This window comes from Trichechus manatus, unplaced genomic scaffold (genome assembly GCF_000243295.1).
Source record: "Trichechus manatus latirostris isolate Lorelei unplaced genomic scaffold, TriManLat1.0 scaffold00054, whole genome shotgun sequence".
Classification (NCBI taxonomy): Eukaryota; Metazoa; Chordata; class Mammalia; order Sirenia; family Trichechidae; genus Trichechus; species Trichechus manatus.
Window position 1 is genome coordinate 1,411,415 of NW_004443990.1, and position 18,697 is coordinate 1,430,111.

The window sequence follows — 18,697 nt, forward strand, 5'->3', positions numbered from 1 at the left end:
TCTCATTTAACAGTTACTACACATGTTGCCCTATGACAATGGTTAACAATCTCACAACACATCAACAATATCCTTACTCAACCTTGGCTTCCCTATCACCAGCTTCCTTGTCAAGGGGAGTACTTCTTGATATATCAAAATAATTTTGTTATAAGGTCTTCTTATAGGGTACTTCACTGCACTGACAATGTAAAAAGTGAGGCACAACAAGTTATGCTGTATAGTTAACTTACTCATATTTTAATATTAGATACTCCAAGTCCAAATCATTTTACAGCATTTTACTCTAAATGACTTATCCTAGTCCTGGCAACAATCAGAATTCACTAAGTTTGAATTCCTGCTGTTATATGCTGTGATCTTTTATATATACCTCCTTCAAAAAGACAAACCACAAAAAGCCAAAGTAATCTCTGCACCACCCTCCCACATTCACTGAACTTTTTGGCACTGGGTCTTGGGCTTTCTCGCCAGCCTAAGACCTTCATTATCCTAGATGCCATCTGTGTTTATGTGGATGATTCCTCAATTTTCTTTAGTCCAGTGACTATTCTCTCCACTCCATCTTAGCCATCCACTTCTCACAGTCACATCATTGTATAGTTGGTACCCAATACAGTGCTCAATAAATGTTTAATGAATGAATGAACAAATGTGAAGGAACCTAAAATACTTTGAAAAGGTACTGAGTACTCTGCTACCATAAGATTTGACTCCTGGATAGTGAAACTCATATAGAAAAGTAACAGAAGACCCCATCAATGACTGTTCTGTACGTAAGTGAGGAATATGAAGAAGCATTATTGGCTATACTTACAGGTCTAGGTAGGGCCAGGTTTGCACCGTACCAATGATAAAGTGCTCTCCACACAGGTTCTGGGACCATTTCATAATCTCTTCCATGGATTAGCTGTGGAGTTCGTTTTAATCGTCCTCCTTCTAGTGTTAATGTTGTAGCCTTAGAAAAAATGGAAGGTAAATATTAATTTTTAATATTAGGGAGTCTCTTGTGCTTTAACAAAACCTACAGACATGCGAGAGCAATGATTTTAGAAAATGGATTTTCTAAAAGAGATTTTTATTTTTGACTTTCAAAGTAAACTATTTAAGAGAGGGAACTCAAAGAAAATCACCTGTAAAACTAATTGGAATATTTGGAAATAATAAGATTGGCTTTTACAGATTTCTTTCAAACAATAAAAAAATTACTTTGGAAAAAAAATTTCCATGTACATGTGAAACCACATTTTTACAGTAGCTGTCCTAGGTAAGAATACTGGTATATCCAAGGATCATTAGACTACTCCTATACCATACTTAATTATAAAACATTCTCACAGAAATGTACTATGAAAAGAGATTTCAGTCTATAACAGGTTAATTAAACGAATCACTAACTTCCTGCTATGTGCCAAAACTTCCAGAATGAAAATTATTAAAAAAGGATGACTTTAAGTTAGATGTCAAATTACTTACCTTTAGTGGTTCTTGAGTTACTAATGGCTGGTTATCAATAGCCCCTGGTTTCTGAGGATTGAGGTGCAGCAAAATATTCCCATTGGATCCTAGCAAACACTGGTTGTTATTGTCAGAAGTGTTATGTTGTCGAGCAAAGCCTGTATCTGACCCTTGTGTAGCAGAATACAGAAAGCCTATAAAGAAAAAAAAGGATGGAATCTCTTTATTTTTAGTTATTATACATAAATAGCCTTGAAGACATGAACTCAATTTCCATGTATTAAGTTAATGCTATTATTCTGGTGGCATGTTGGTACATGCTTCGATCCTGACAAATATGCAGAAGGTAGGAAATACAATGTATGTTTTTCTGGACAATACCTAGCAGGGCATTAGATAAAAGTTTTTAATATTGTTACCAAATAAACATTTGGCCACCGTCCTAGAACATTTAATAATTCATGATGAGGGCAACACTATGCTCTGATAGAAAGGGAAGAGATGTGGCCAGGTAGCTGGGCTCTTTCATGGTCTCCCTTAATTCTTCTCTTCCATCTGCAAACACATTATAAATGCTCTTGATAGGTAATGTCAATTGGAAGTCTCTAAACTAAAGGGAAGGAGCTAAAAAAAAACTCCAACAGAAGAACTCTAGGAGGAAGAAATTGTTACCCAACAGATCTATCTGAAAGGGAAGCATGAACATCACAACAGAAAAAGTCACAGAGAAAAATGATTAATGATGGCTTAAAGTGGTGAACCTTGATGGTATTTTAAGGCATCAACTCTCAACTATGTATTAATTTCATCAATCACTTTCTATCTACTTGTAGCACTGCTAAGCTTGCACGTAACATATAAGAAGCATATACCACAGAGAACCTAAGAGAGAGTTAAGAAATAATCTTGGTGTTAAAGCTGATCAGAGCATTGCTAGGACTGCTAAATGATCTTTCTAGTGTCAGGTAGGGGAAGAGAGGCAGTAGGTTCTACAAAGAGAAGTTCTGTAGAGAAAATGTTAGTTCTCCCTGATCTGCCTACTCCCTCAACAGAAGAGAGGATCTCAAAGAGGAAATAAAACAGGGTAAGACTGAGGGTCCTGCTACTGTGTTAGCAGAATAATAGAGATCAACTCAGTTCAGTTGGGCCACAACAACAAAGCATCTCCCCCATAAGTGTGGAACCACTAAGTTTTAGGCAAATACAAGGGCTGAAGGAAATAATGGAAGTCATTATGAATTCTTTTTCAGTATTTTAACAAAATAATCCCAACTGTGGCCTGAAATATCCTCAGAATCTGATGTGTGGGTACATTTAATCCAATGAAGGTATGCTTATACTTAAGAGTCTTGACAGCGGGAAACTGATTTACTCAAAAATTGTCTCCCCAAATTCAAATTTATTGACAAACTAATTTAATAGTAATATGGAGAGATGTGGCTTGATCAACGAAAAAAGTAAAAATATTTTCATATGGAGAGATTAATGAAGCAAAATATAGAACAGAATTTCTCTTTGTAAAGCTGCTAGTAACATTAAAGAATATTATATAGTCAGTATATATAATCGACCATTTCACTCAAAACTTATTTATGTGAATGGAAGCCTGCTGCCCAATATCCCATCCACCATCCCCTCTGCCAAAGTATACTCCCTTAAGAACTAACCCTGACTAAAGCCTCATGGGAAACAAGTCATACTTACTGCTGCCAGCAGTTTCTGAGGCTTCAGATGCAGTAGAAATGTTGTCTGAAAATTTCTCTTCTGTGGTGTTCAGATGACTGAGGCTGCCACCTCCAAGTCTATCTTCACTCTGCTCCAAAGCATGGACTGCTGTTCCAAATGAATATTTTCCTCCACTCAGAACAGATGATGATGGCTCAATTACAATAGGGTTGGTGTCCTAGAAATCATAAAGTCAGAGAATAAAAAGTAAAACTTAATAATCCAACTACATAGCCTTCAAAAATGAATCCTAAAATTATCTACTTTTCCTACCCCTGCTGTGGTTGTCTATAGCCACTTAAAAACATTTTAGTATATAACTAAATTTTAATCTCTTAAAGGAGGAAGAGTGTATATACAAATAAAATTGGTAAGATAAATTGGGAACAGACTGTGAAGGACTCTATGTCATATAAAGTAATTGAGACTTTATTCTGCTGAAAATAGGAAACCATGGAAGACCTTTTTGATACTGAAAGGTTAAATAATATTTATTTATTTTTTATTATGAAAGTTTACATGGTCATTAGACAATAAAGAAAAAATATGAAGAAAATAAGTATCATATGTACTCAGATTCTATCATTTAACAGTAACTATAGCTACCATTTTGAACTATGTTGTTGTTGTTAGGTGTCATTGAGTTGGTTCTGACTCATAGCAACCCTGTGTACAAGAGAACAAAACACTGCCTGGTCCTGTGCCATCCTCATAATTGTTGCCATGTTTGAGCCCATTGTTGCAGCCACTGTGTTAACCCATCTCACTGAGTCTTCCGCTTTTTCACTGACCCTCTATTTTACCAAGCATGATGTCCTTCTCCAGGGACTGGGCCCACTTGACAACATGTCCAAAGTATTTGAGAGGAAGTCTCACCATCCTTGCTTCTAAAGAGCATTGTGGCTGTACTTCTTCCCAAGATAGGTTTGTTGATACTTCTGGCAGTCCATGGTATATTCAATATTCTTCTCCAACACCCTAATCCAAAGGCATCAATTCTTCTTCGGTCTTCCTTATTCATTGTGCAGCTTTCGCATGCATATGAGGCGAATGAAAACACCATGGCTTGGGTCAGGCACACCTTAGTCCTTAAAAAGCATCTTTGCTTTTGAACACTTTTAAAGAGGTCTTTTGCAGCAGATTTACCCAATGCAATACATCATTTGATTTCTTGACTGCTGCTTCCGTGGGCATTGATTGTGGATTGAAAAATGAAATCCTTGACAACTTTAGTATTTCCTCCGTTTATTTATCATGGTGTTGCTTATTGGTTCAGGTATGAGGATTTTTGTTTTCTTTATGTTGAAGTGTAATCCATGCTGAAGGCTGTGGTCTTCGATCTTCATCAGTGAGTGCCTCAAGTTCTCTTTGCTTTCAGCAAGCAAGGCTGTATCATCTGCATATCACAGGTTGTTAATGAGTCTTCCTCCAATCCTGATGCCCCATTCTTCTTCATATAGTCTAGCTTCTCGGATTATTTGCTCAGCACACAGATTGAATGAAAGGATACAACCCTGACGCACACCTTTCTTGACTTTAAACCGCGCACTATCCCTCGTTCTGCTCAGATGACTTCCTCCTAGTCTATGTACAGGTTCCTCATGAGCACAATTAAGTGTTCTGGGATTCCCATTCTTCACAATGTTATATATAATTTATGATCCACGAAGTTGAATGTCGTTGCATAGTCAACAAAACACAGGCAAACATCTTTCTGGTATAGAACTATAGTTTCCTTCATTTCTTGTGACTGAAAAGATATATGTAAACATAAAAGATGAATGGGGTATATAGTTAGAGTTATGGGAAGGGCTATGAATTCTACCTCCATCACTTACCAGCTGTGTGACCTTGCACAATAGCTAAACTTCTAAGCCTCAGTATCTTCATGGGTAAAAACTGGGATAATATTAGTATCCACCTCATAGGATTACTGTGAAGATTACATGAGTGATGTCTGTAAAGTGACTAGTATTCAGTAAGTGTGGCTATCATTATGGTTGCTGTTAAATAGACATACCACATTTTAAACACTGCATATTGGTTTTTTGTTTTTTTTTCTTTCACTTAGTTTATAGATAGGATTTTTCTGTTAGAGGCTTTTAGACACAAATAGCATAATCCACTTTTTGTTAAAAAAAAAATAACTCTAGCGTACTTTGCAGCAACTGGAAATTGGAACACAAGTTAGGAAACTCCTATAATAATTTATGCAAGACATGATCAGGTCCTAAACCAAGGTAGAAATAAGGAGATAGGGAGAAGTGCATGGATTAAAGGAGGTGAAAAATTTGACAACTAACTGTATATGAAAGAGGAACAAGGATAATTGCAAGATAGAACATGAAGTCCTGGCTTAGAAGACTATATGGGAGTTGATACCTTTACAAGATATGGGTATATAGGTGAATGGGGCTGATTTGGTAATTAGTCTATTTTGGGAAAGAAGCCATGGTGGCGCAGTGGTTAAGCACTTGGCTGCTAACTGGAAGGTCGGTGGCTGGAATCCACCAGCAGCTTCGTTGGAGAAAGATTTGACAGCAGGCTTCTGAAAGATTATATCCTTGGAAACGCTAGGCAGCAGTTCTACTCTGTCCTATAAAGTCACTATGAGTCAGAATCGACTCGATAGCAATGGGTTTTCTATTTTGAGATATTCTGATCTGAGATATCTAGACATTTTAATCTAGTGCTCAGGACAGAGAAAGGCTGGATATAAAGATCTGGGGCTAATTTGACTTCCTGAAGCACAAGAAAAGGGAACTTTATAAGCATATGTAAAATGAGAAGAGAGCAATGTTTACAGATAGGTAGTAGAAGAATTCTGGGAGGACACAGAGTCTGAATGATCAGAGAGGCAGAGAAAAGGCAGGAGGTTGTAAAGTCGCAGAAGCACAGACCTCTAGCATAGAACTATTTTCCAGGAAGTTTGGCACTAGAAAAACAGAGATAGGTAAGACTTGAAGAAGGAAACAAAGCACTATGAGAATGTGTATTTGTGAGTGTTTTAAAGACAGAGGAGATCAGAATATTTGTGACTGAGGGTAAAGAGAGAGCTAAAAAGGAATCAACCTGTGGAACAAGATCCCGTAGGCATCTTAGGAAACAGACAATATTACAGGTAGAAAAAACCAGTGGCATTCAGTAAACACTGACATGAATTTTAGTACATAAAACTGATCAATGGAAGTGGGTCTTGAAGGCACTGCTTACAAAGAAGTAAGTAAAACATCAAATTTAAAAGACAAACTCTAAGCCACAGTATAGCCATAGCATAGTTTATGCTTTTGATTCTTTTAATGCAATTGTAGTATCTAAATTGAATCAATATAAGGGGACAATGTATCAACATTTTATTAGATGTTTTCTCCTCTTTGATGTATAAACCTGTTAGATACTATCAATCTCTGGATCCTTTAAAAATCAGCTCTGAATAAATTCCAGTGCCTTTAACTGAAAGAGCAGCAAGAAGAATTACAGTAAAACCTAGGTGTCTTTCCACTTACCAATTAACTTTACTGGATTTAAATTTTTAGATAGCAATATAGGCTTACTGTTGAAACTTCAAAGAATTCAGAAGTACAAAAAGTGGCACTCTTTATTCCAGATGTTAGCATCTACTGTTAATTATGACTGTTATTTTTAATTTAGTTAAAAATTTTAAATCTATTTTCTTTTAGGGAGTTTGTATGTGTCTATGAAACTTCCATAACCTTGCCTTGGACAAGTTGTGCCGTCTTCCCCAGTATTGTGTACCATCTTACCCTTCACCAAAGTTACCACTTATCTATTGTCTATTTAGTGCTTTTCCCTCCCCACCACTCCCCTCTCTCATAACCATCAAAGACTGTTTCTTTCTGTGTGTAAATTTTTTCTTGAGTTTTTACAGTAGTGGTCTCATACAATAATTGTCCTCTTGTGATTGACTTATTTCACTCAGCACAATGCCCTCCAGATTCATTCATGTTGTGAGATGCTTTGCAGATTCATCATTGTTCTTTATTCTTGCATAGTATTCCATTGGGTGTATGTACCATGGTTTGTTTATCCATTCATCTGCTGATGGGTGTCTAGGTTGTTTCTATCTTTATGCTATTGTGAACAATGCTGCAATTAACATGGGTGTGCATATGTCTATTCGTGTGACGCCCTTATTTCTCTAGGATACTTTCCTAGGAGTGGGAATGCTGAGTCATATAGCCTTTCTATTTTTAACTTTTTAAGGAAGTGCCATACTGTTTTCCAAAATGGTTGTACCATTTTGCATTCCCACCAGCAGCGCATAAGAGTTCCAACTTCCCTGCAGCCTCTCCAACCTTTATTATTATTATTTTTTAAATTTGTGCCAGTAACGCTGGGGTGAGATGGTATCTCATTGTGGCTTTGGTTTGCATTTCCCTAATGGCTAGTGATCACGAGCATTTCCTCATGTGTCTGTTAGCCACTTGAATGTCTTCTTTGGTGAAGTATATGCTCATATCCTTTGCCCATTTTTAAATTGGATTATTTCTCTTTTTGTTGTAGAGGTGTTGGATTTTCCTGCAGATTTTAGAGATCAGACCTTTGTCGGTTTGTCATATCCAAAATTTTTTTCCCAGTCTATAGGTTCTCTTTTTACTCTTGGTGAAGCCTTTGATGACCGTAAGTGTTTAATTTTTAGACGATCCCAGTTATCTAGCTTATCTTCTGGAGTTTGTGTGTTGTTAGTTATGGTCTGTATCCTGTTAATGCCATGTATTAGGGCCTCTAGCTTTGACCTTATTTATTCTCCTCTGATCTTTATAATTTTTGGTTTTTGTCTTAGATTAGGTTCTCTAGAGAAGCAAAACCAGTAAAGTGTATAAATATGCATATATAGGGAGAGATTTATATTAAGGAAATGCCTCACACGGTTGTAAAGGCTGGAATGTCCCAAGTCCGTGGATCAGCATAGAAGCTTTTCTTGATTTACCTAGCAGCAGGGGCTGGCGAACCCAAGATCAGCAGGTTGGAGGGCAAGGCTCTTGCTCACAGGCTGTGAAGATCAACGAATCCCAAGATTGGCAGGCAAGACCGCAGTTAAGCGGCTAGCTCAAGTCCCAAGAACCGGAGTTCAGATGAATAGGAGTCAGCTGCAGGATCCAGAATGAGAAAGCCCCCGAGCCTTGCCAGGACATCCGCTTATATTCAGATGCAGGCAACATGCTGAAGGAAACTCCCTTTCAACTAACTGGCTACTCACAGCAGATCCCATCATGATGGTGATCACATATCAAATTTCAACAGGGAAGTGATCACAACATTATACGACTGCCAAAACGCTGAGAATCATGGCCCAGTCAAGTTGATGCACAATCTTAACCATCACAGTTTTATATTTAGGTCTTTGATCCATTTTGAATTAGTTTTTGTGTATAGTGAGAGGTATGGGTCCTATTTGATTTTTTTGCAGATGGACATCCAGTTTTGCCAGCACCGTTTGTTAGAAAGACTGTCTTTTCTCCATTTGATGGACTTTCAGCCCTTGTTGAAGATCAGGTGATCGTACATGGATGGATTTATATATGGGTTCTCAATTCTGTTCCAATGGTCAATGTATCTGTCATCGTACCAGTACCAGCCTGTTTTGACTACCACAGCTGTATATAAGGTTCTGAGGTCAGGTAGTGTGAGTCCTCCTACTTTCTTCTTCTTCTTCTTCAATAATGCTTTACTTATCCGAGTCCTCTTCCCTTTCCATATAAAGTTAAAGACTAGTGTTTCCATCTCTTTAAAGAATGTTGTTGGTATTAGGATAGGGATTGCATTGTATTTGTAGATTGCTTTGGGTAGAATTGACATTTTCACCATGTTGAGTTTACCTGTCCATGAATATGGTATGTTTTTTCCATTTATGTAGTTCTCTTTTGCCTTCTTGCAGTAGTGTTTTGTAGATTTCTTTGTATAGGTCTTTGACATCTCTGTTTAGATTTTTTCCTAATTATTTTATTTTTTTAGGGGCTATTATAAATGGTGTTGTTTTCCTGATTTCCTTTTCATTATTCTCTTTATTGGTGTATAGGAATCCAACTGATTTTTGTATGTTTAGCTTATATCCCGCTACTCTGCTGAATCTATTAGTTCCAGTAGTTTTCTCGTGGAATCTTTTGGGTTTTCTATGCATAGTATCATACCATCTGCAAATAGAGACAGTTTTACTTCTTTGTTACCAATTTGGATGCCCTTTATTTCTTTTTCTTGCCTTATTGCTCTACCCAGGACTTCCAGCACAATGTTAAATAGGAGTGGTTATAAAGGGCATCCTTGTCTTGTTCCTGTTCTCAAGGGGAACGTTTTTAGCCTCTCTCTATTAAGAATGATGCTGGCTGTTGGTGTTGTATAGATGCCCTTTATTATGTTGAGGAAATTTCCCTTCTATACCTATTTTATTCAGAGCTTTTATCACGAATGAGTGTCGGACTTTCTTGAACGTCTTTTCTGTCAGCTGAGATGATCATGTGATTCTTTTTATTTTATTTATGTGGTGGATTACGTTGATTGATTTTCTAATGTTGAACTATCCCTGCATACCTGGTATGAATCCTACTTTGTCGTGGTGTATTATCTTTTTGATACGATGCTGAATTCCATTGGCTAGAATTCTACTGAGAATTTTTGCATCTATTCATGAAAGATATTGGTTTGTAATTTTTTTGGTGGTGTCTTTGCCTGGTTTTGGTATCAGAGTTGTGCTGGCTTCATAGAATGAATTCAGAAGTATCCCTTCCTTTCCTATGTTCTGAAATAGTTTGAGCAGTACTGATGTAAGTTCTTCTCTGAATGTCTGGTACAATTCTCCAGTGAAGCCATCTGGGCCAGGGCTTTTCTTTTCTTGTTGGAAGTTTTTTTTTTTAAATTACCTTTTCAATCTCTTGTCATGGGTCTGTTCAAATTTGCAACTTCAGTTTGTGTTAGTTTTGGTAGGTAGTGTGTTACTAGAAATTTGTCCATTTCCTCTAGGTTTTCAAATTTGTTGGAGTATAGTTTTTTATAGTACTCTGTTATGATTCTTTTTATTTCAGTTGGGTCTGTTGTAATGTACCCCATTTCATTTCTTATTTGGGTTATTTGTGTCCTCTCCTATCTTTCTTTTGTCAATTTGGCCAATGGTTTGTTGATTCTGTTGATCCTTTCAAATAACCAACTTTTGGTTTTGTTTGTTCTTTCTATTCTCTATTTCATTTATTTCTACTCTGATCTTTATTATTTCCTTTCTTCTGGCAGCTGTGGGCTTCTTTTGCTGTTGCTTTCTATTTGTTCAAGTTGTGTAGCTAATGTTTTGATTCTGTCCCTTTCTTCTTTTTTTAAAATTTGTTTATTTTTTTATTGTACTTCAGGTGAAGGCCTACACAACAAATAGTTTCTCATGAAACAGTAGTACACATATTGTTTTATGACATTGGTTAACAACCCCACAACATGTCAACCCTCTAACATCTCAACCCTTTTTTTTTGGTGAAAATACACATAGCCAAAGATACACCAACTCAAAAATTTCTACATGCACAGTTCAGTGACATTGACTACGCTCCTCAAATTGTGCTGCTATTCTCACTTAAGATGAAGGCTTACAGAACAAAACAGCCTCTCATTTCACAGTTACTACAAATGTTGCCCTATGACAATGGTTAACAATTTCACAACACATCAACAATAACCTTACTCAACCTTGGGTTCCCTATCACCAGCTTCCCTGTCCCCGTCTGCTCTCTGACCCGTCACTGGACTCCTGTACCTCATTAGTCTCACTTGGTTTCAGGGGACTCCTTTCTTCTTTTTTGATGTGTGCATCTATTGCTATAAACTGACCTGTGAGCACTGCCTTTGCTATGTCCCAAAGGTTTTGGTATGCTGTGTTTTCATTCTTGTTTGATTCTAGGAATTTTTTTTATTCCATCTTTGATTTCTTCTATTACCTGGTGGTTTTTAAGCAGGGTATTATTCAGTTTCCGTGTATTTGATTTTTTTTCCTTGCTCTTCCTGTTGTTAATTTCTCCTTTGATAGTGTTGTGATCAGAGAAGATACTTTGTATTATCTCAGTGTTTTAGATTTTGTTGAGGGTTGCTTTGTGGCCTAAGATGTGGTCTATTCTGGAGAACGTTCCATGTGTGTTGGAGATGTGTACTTTGCAGCTGTTGGGTGGAGTGTTCTATATGTCTATGAGGTCAAGTTGGCTGACTGTGGCTTTTAGATCTTCCATATCTTTACTGAGTTTCTTTCTAGATGTTCTGTCCTTTACCAAGAGTGGTGCGTTGAAGTTTCCTGCTATTATTGTGGAACTGTCGATTTCTCTTTTCAGTGCTGTTAGAGTTTGTTTTATGTATTTTGGAGCCCTGTCACTGGGTGTATATTTACTATGGTTGTGTCTTTGGATGGACTGTCCCTTTAATCATTACATGACGGCCTCTTTGTCTCTTACGGTGGATTTTATTTTAAAGTCTATCTACTTTATCTGAGATTAGTATTGCCACTCCTGCTCTTTTTTGGTAGCTGTTTGCTTGATACATATTTTTTCCATCCTTTGTTTTTTAATAAATTTGTTTCTAAGGTGTGTCTCTTGTAGACAGCATATTGATGGGTCTTGTTTTTTAATCCATTCTCTCACTCTCTGTCTCTTTATAAGTGCATTTAGGCCATTCATGTTCAGTGTAATCACTGATAGGTGTGAGTTTATTGCTGTCATTTTGTAGTGCCTTTTTTTTGTGGTGCTCACATTTTCTTTGTTCCTCTTACTCTTCTGTGTTGAATTCCTTTTGTTTGTGGATTTTTTGTTTGTTTCTGTAGATTTTGTGTTTACTGAGACTTTACGTTTTTCTTCTTTATTTTGATGAGTAGGTTTGTTAAATTTCTTTGTGATTACCTTGAAATTTACCCTTATCTTCCCTAAGTTTGAATCAGCCTTTTATTACTTGGTATCGCCTTGACTTTCTCGCCATTTGAAAGTTCTACACCTACACTGTTTATTCCCTCTTTTATTGTTCTGACATTGTTGTCATTTACAGATTAACCTCTCTGGTTCCCTGCTGTAAATCTTTTAGTTTTATTTTATCCTCGGGAGTTCATCACCTACACTGGTATCTGGCTAATGCGGTCTTGCGTTCTACATTCAGGCTTCTGTCTGATGTTGTTGGTTCTCTAACCGAATGACTCCCTTTAATAATTCTTGTAAGTTTGGTTTGGTTTTCATATATTCCCTTAATTTGCTTATCTGGAAATCTCCTAATTTCTTTCTGTTAATTATTAACTTTCTTAAAAGTGTAGGAGAAATGCAAGATAATTTTGGATACTGTTGTTGTTGTGGTTAGGTGCTGTCGATTTGGTTCCAATTCATAGCGACCGTATGTACAACAGAACAAAACATTGCCGCCCAGTCATGCAACAACCTCACAATCGTTGTTATGCTTGAGCCCACTGTTGTAGTCACTGTGTTCAATCCATCTTGTCGAGGGTCTTCCTCTTTTTCGCTGACCCTCTACCTTACCAAGCATTATGTCCTTCTCCAGGGACTGGTCTCTCCTGATAACATGTCCTAAGTACATAAGAAGAAGTGTCACTATCTTAACTTCTAAGCAGCCTTCTGGCTGTACTTCTTCCAAGACAGATTTGTTCATTCTTTTGACAGTCCATGGTATATTCAATACTTTTCCCTAACACAATAATTGAAATACATCAACTCTTCTTCAGTCTTCCTAATTCATTGTCCAGCTTTCACATGCATATGAGGTGACTGAAAAATACCATGACTTGGGTCAGGCACACCTTAGTCCTCAAAGTGATCTCTGCTTTTTAACACTTTAAGAGGTTTTTTTTTTTTTGGCAGTAGATTTGCCCAGTGCAATATGTTGTTTGATTTCTTGACTGCTGCTTCCACTGGGTGTTGATTGTGATCCAAGTAAAATGAAATTCTTGACAAATGACTAACAATTGGGAATCTACATTAAATATGGATTATGATAAATGGAGAAAATATTGACGTTGTCAAGGACTTCATTTTATTTGGATGCACGTCAATGGAAGCAGCAGTCAAGAAATCAAATGACATATTACATTGGGCAAATCTGGTGCAAAAGACCTCTTTAAAGTGTTAAAAAGCAAAGACGTCATCTTGAGGACTAAGGTGTGCCTAAACCAAGCCATGGCATTTTCCATCAACCCGTATGCATGCGAAAGCTGGACAATGAATGAGGAAGACTGAAGAAGATTTGATGCCTGTCAATTGTGGTGTTGGTGAAGAATATTGAATATATCTTGCTTGCCAGAAGAATGAACAAATCTGTCTTGGAAGAAGTATAGCCACAACGCCCCTTAGAAGTGAGGATAGTTAGACTTTGTCTAACTTACTTTGGACATGTTATCAGGAGGGACCAGTTCCTGGAGAAAGACATCATGCTTGCTAAAGTAGAGGGTTGGCAAAAAAGAGGAAGACTCTCAACGAGATGGATTGACACAGTGGCTGCAACAATGGGCTCAAGCATAACAATGACTGTGTGGATGGCGCAGGACTGGGCAGTGTTTCGTTCTGTTGTACACAGGGTCACTATGAGTTGGAACCGATTTGACGGCACCTAAGAACAAGAACATATTAAATATGAGTTTTGGATAATCAATATTTTAAATTGGACTGTCCACCAAAGAAGTAAATATTGTATAGGCAATAAAGCAATAGAACCAAACTGACCTATGGCCAGTAGAGGTAAAAATGTAAATTAAGTCTGAATAGTTTATATTATTAATCATGTGTTTAGATTTCAGCCCTCTGGATTTCACACTTTCTTAAAGATGGTATTGATCTTCTCACAGCTTTTCTAATATTCAATCCATACCCACACAAAATGCATTAAGTTTAAATTAGGTTTCAAAAGAAAATTTTCTGTAAACAAAAATGACTCATTTTTTAAATTAATTCAACCTCTTCAGTTATGCTTTCTGATTTATTTGGTTTGGAGTGGAGTGCAGGCATGCATTTTTTTAAAAAATCTTTTTATGTGATCCTGATATGCTGCCAGAATTGATAACATCGCCTTGGTGAGGCTCATAGTCTCTTGCGTTTGTTTTCATAACGTGTTCCAGAGATGCAAAGACTATACAGTGACTGATTTGTTATTGAATCTATTACTTACTCTGGAAGTTGCTTTTTAGAAAAATATTTGAATTTTAATTAGCTTTTGGGTCATTTGCTTCTTTCCCATAAAGGTGGAGTGAGACATATAGCACAGCCATTTTGAAAGAAAAACAGAGCCATCTTTCAAAAAAAGCTGAAGTCTTCTCACAGGTTACTGTGTTGTCCTCTAGGAAATCACTTTCTTCTTTCCATAAGTATTCTTGAGTTTAATTAATGATGTCTGCATCATGATCACATGGTCCACAGGCAACTCCTCTTAAAATTTATAGTCACTCCTCTATCCCATTTATATTAAGTTTATGCAGTAAAAATTAACTTTTCAAAAATTCGTAGTAATATATTTTGAGTAGGATTAGGTCTCCTCAACCCTACTTGAGCAAACAATTTTCTTCAGATTTTCCTCAGAGTTTGGCATTTAACGGAATTTCAAAGAGAAATACTTGAAATTGCATCTTAAATACTTTAACATGTTTGAAAGTCTTATATAGTGCCTATGTTTCTAAACAAAATTTACATGAAACTATTTCTACAATATCATTTATTCTGAGCAGCTTAGTCCATAGTTTGACTCTATAGATATCACTGGCAATAAAATACGATAAAAATGTTACCAGGCATTAAATGTGTTAGCTTGAGTTTTAAAATAATTTAGTAACAGAATGATTGTAATAGCGTCCCAGAGGCTTGAGTCTAAACAGTTCTTTGCCCCCAGAGACTGTAGACTGTACCATGTTTTTACCACGACACAGTGAGTGATATCATTAGATCTGTAGAATATGGGGATATGAATGACTTTTATTCACTTCTTTCCCAATGCTCCAAATAAGACTGGTCTTCTGTCTTTGGATTTCTTTTCTATTCTAAGAGTCTATTGCTCTCATTGTCCTGCACTGCCTGAAACTGGCACCACTACTCAGGTTCTTTATTCTTTCCTCTCTTCTGCCTTATTTTTCTTGTCATTCCTTCCGGCTTTCAGTGAAATAGTCCACCTTGTCAATCAATTAATCTTATCACTACTTTCCTCCTATATGTTGAACCAAACAATCACAGGCATATATATATATATATATACACACACGTATATATACATATAATGTGTGTTGTGTGTACGTATATATATGTGTGTGTGTATATATATATACAGGTAGGTAGATATATAGATACATATAGGTTATACAGTCACCGGCTTGTTTTGATTGTGTTGTTTGGTTCCGGCTGCTCTAGGAAATTTTTTTTTCCTAAACATAAAAAGATCCTGTTTTGTTTTTATTGACTCTGGATCTGGGTCTGAAACTATCTGAAATATCATAGAAGCTTGTGTTTTCAGGAAGGTAGTTCCCAAGAGAGGTAAGGTTTCACCAATGGTGAAACCAAAAATTTGACCAAAAATCCTAAATGGACTATGTGCCACTTTAATAATAAAATAATTTCATGATTCCTTCTGAGTTATATGAATAGTTTATGATATTCAAAAATGTGTCAGCATTACACTTTTTTCTCTATCAATGATGTGATGTTACATTTTTTCATGCTTTATACATGTATATGCTGCAAATATTAACAATCTTAACAACTAATAGTTATGACAATTTAATATTTCTTCAGTCTACAATTCTGCTCTTGGAAAAATGGAAGGTAGTATAGAATAATGGAAAAAGTACTAAGCTAGGAATCAGAAGACTTGAGCTCTAGAGTTCTAGATCAGGTAATAAAGTAATCTCCCAAGACAACTTCAGGCAATTATAAAACCTAAATGGACCTCAGAGGCTTCATTTGTAAATCTGGAGAAGAGAGGTGCTTTAAAGTGCTTTGTAGTTCTAAAATCACACAATAACTAAATAGAAAAGTCTGTACACTGATACTAACAGCAGCTCCCTCACAGTTCTCAAACAAAGGCACACATATATAAATATACTACAATGATATAAACAGGAAAAAAAAAAAGGATGTCAATTTTTTTTTTTTTTTTAATGCAGTAGTTGTCCGAGTAGCCATGTATACTGGAAGGGTAAATTTAAATCACTAATTGATTACTGTGGCTGCTGCTGCAATGACTGCTGCCGTAACTCCTACCATCACTACCTCTAACCTCACACAGGGCTTCTATTTGCCAGGCACTGGACCAAGTGTTTCACACGTATAAACTCACTTAATTCTGACGAAAATTCTTTTGAAATAGGTAATATTATTAACACCATTGCTCCTATGAGGAGACTGAGGTAGAGAAAGGACAACGCACTCGTTTAAAGTCAGACAGCAAGTGGCAGGGCCAGGACTCCAATCCAGGATATGTGGCTCCAGAGTCTAGACTCACTGCGACTACTCTAAACTGGTTCCTCATACTAACAGCTATATACTTACTGAGTACTCACTATGTGCCAGATACTATTCTAAAACACCTAATCCGTATCACCTTATTTAATCCGCATAACATCCTAGGAGGGAGCTCACTTATTATCACTCTCATTTCACAGGTGGAGAAAACAAGGCCCAGAATGCCACTTAAAGAAAAAGCTACTTGCATTTAAAAGGAAGCTACCTTTTATTTAGTAAAGAATATTTTTCTAATTAATACTATCTTCAAAAAAGACTGCTATTATTCCGTTTTATTAAGTAAGTTGTCACAAGTCTCTGCTTCCTTCTCCTCCACATGAACTGGTACTCTCGTCCCACATTTTTCACAAGTTAGTCAGCCTTCACTTTAAAGTGTACTTTAAAGTCTCTATTTGACAGACACATACTAGACAATAATATAGCATGACAGAGTGGAGAGAGAAATATGACTCTTGAGGACAGATTCCTCTCTCTACCTCGCTCCCTTAATACCCTCTCCTAATTCCTTTAATGCACGGAAGGGTTATGGTAGGCAAGAACAAACTAGGCTCATGTTCTCAGCCGTGCACTTCTGTCTCATAAAAGCAAGACTCTATCATGCTCCTACAGGAAAAAAAAGTAATACTTCAAAGAACAAAGGACTAAATTACGTGATTCTTTGGGTCTGAAGCCATCAAGACATTAGTAAGCACTCATTCTAAGGACCAACTAACAATAACAGACCATAAAAGTGTTCCAAAATAAAGACTGTGATGCTTTACCCCAATATTCTCATTTTCTACTTACAATGTACTTGAAGTTTTTACTCCTTAAAAAAAAAAAAAAAAAGAAAAATCAAACCCGTTGCCATTGAGTCGATTCCAACTCATAGTGACCCTGTAGAACATCACAGAACTGCTCCATAGAGTTTCCAAGGAGTGCCTGGTGGATTTGAACTGCCGACCTTTGGTTAGCAGCTGAACTGTTAACCACTATGCCACCTGGGATTCCTTAGTGACACCAAAGTCCATGGTTTCCAAGTAACAACTTTTACATGTGAAAATACACTACTAAACTCTGCAAAAGGGGGAATAATCAGGCAGAAAAATGAGGTAAAATAGATAATGTAAACCAATCTATCTATCAATCTTTTGGTAATAAGCAATGACAGAAAAGGACATATAGGAAAAACTATGAATCAAATTATGAGAATTTTGGTTAGTGATCATTTGGCAACTGATGACAAGTCTACACATCACCTGACTCCCCAACAATGGAGATATTTGATTCCTGGCAATTTTAGATTTCTAATTCTGAAAAAAATTTCTGTTTTATATGTCTCCAGAATATTCAGTAATGAGACTGTCCTATTTAACTCTTTACTTGGATAATGGCAAATTATCTTTTAGAAATTCTGAACTAATGTTAGCTCTGAAATTCCGAACTAATGTCAGTTCTGAAATTAACTTTCTAAATAGGTGATCAAACTTCAACTTTTTGATGGAAAAAGTTGAACTAATGAGAGATAATGGGAATGATGTAGTTGAATGAACATGGGCTTTAAAGTCAGTCCTTAGGTTTGATCTTAGATCTTCCATTCTAAAAAAGATATTTCAAGGTATTTTTTTCTCTCAACATCAGGTTCCTCACATGTAAAATGAGTGTAATACCAACTTCCTCACAGGGATGTTCTGAGGATTAAATGAGACACATAAGATGCATGACGGGGCCCTGGTGGCACAGTGGTTAAGCGTTTGGCTGGTAACCAAAAGGCTGGCAGTTCAAATCCACCAGCTGCTTCTTGGAAACCCTACGGGGCAGTTCTACTCTGTCCTGTAGGATCGCTATGAGTAGGAACTGACTCGATGGGAACGGGTTTGGTTTTTGGTTTTGGAAGGTGCACGACATACACAGGCACCACCATCCCAAATATTACCTTCCACACAGGGTTGTTGCAAGGGAGGACATTTATATATCAAAGTGTAATCACAGAGCAAGCATCAAATAAATATTCATTTCCTTCCCCTTCAATAAATCTTTACCTATAGTGGAGCACTTTA

General features: G+C 36.7%; 1 protein-coding gene across 4 annotated transcripts in view; it reads right to left on the reverse strand.

The window, feature by feature from the left end:
• USP32 (ubiquitin specific peptidase 32) overlaps positions 1-18,697 on the reverse strand; it is a 229,520-nt gene that overhangs the window by 46,174 nt on the left and 164,649 nt on the right. For all 4 annotated transcript variants that reach the window (XM_023732684.1, XM_023732686.1, XM_004377840.2 and 1 more), the window contains 3 exons: positions 3,163-3,361; positions 1,477-1,652; positions 818-958 (listed from right to left, as the gene is read on the reverse strand). In XM_023732684.1, coding sequence (XP_023588452.1) covers positions 818-958; positions 1,477-1,652; positions 3,163-3,361 — 516 coding nt within the window. The remainder of the gene's footprint in view (positions 1-817; positions 959-1,476; positions 1,653-3,162; positions 3,362-18,697) is intronic.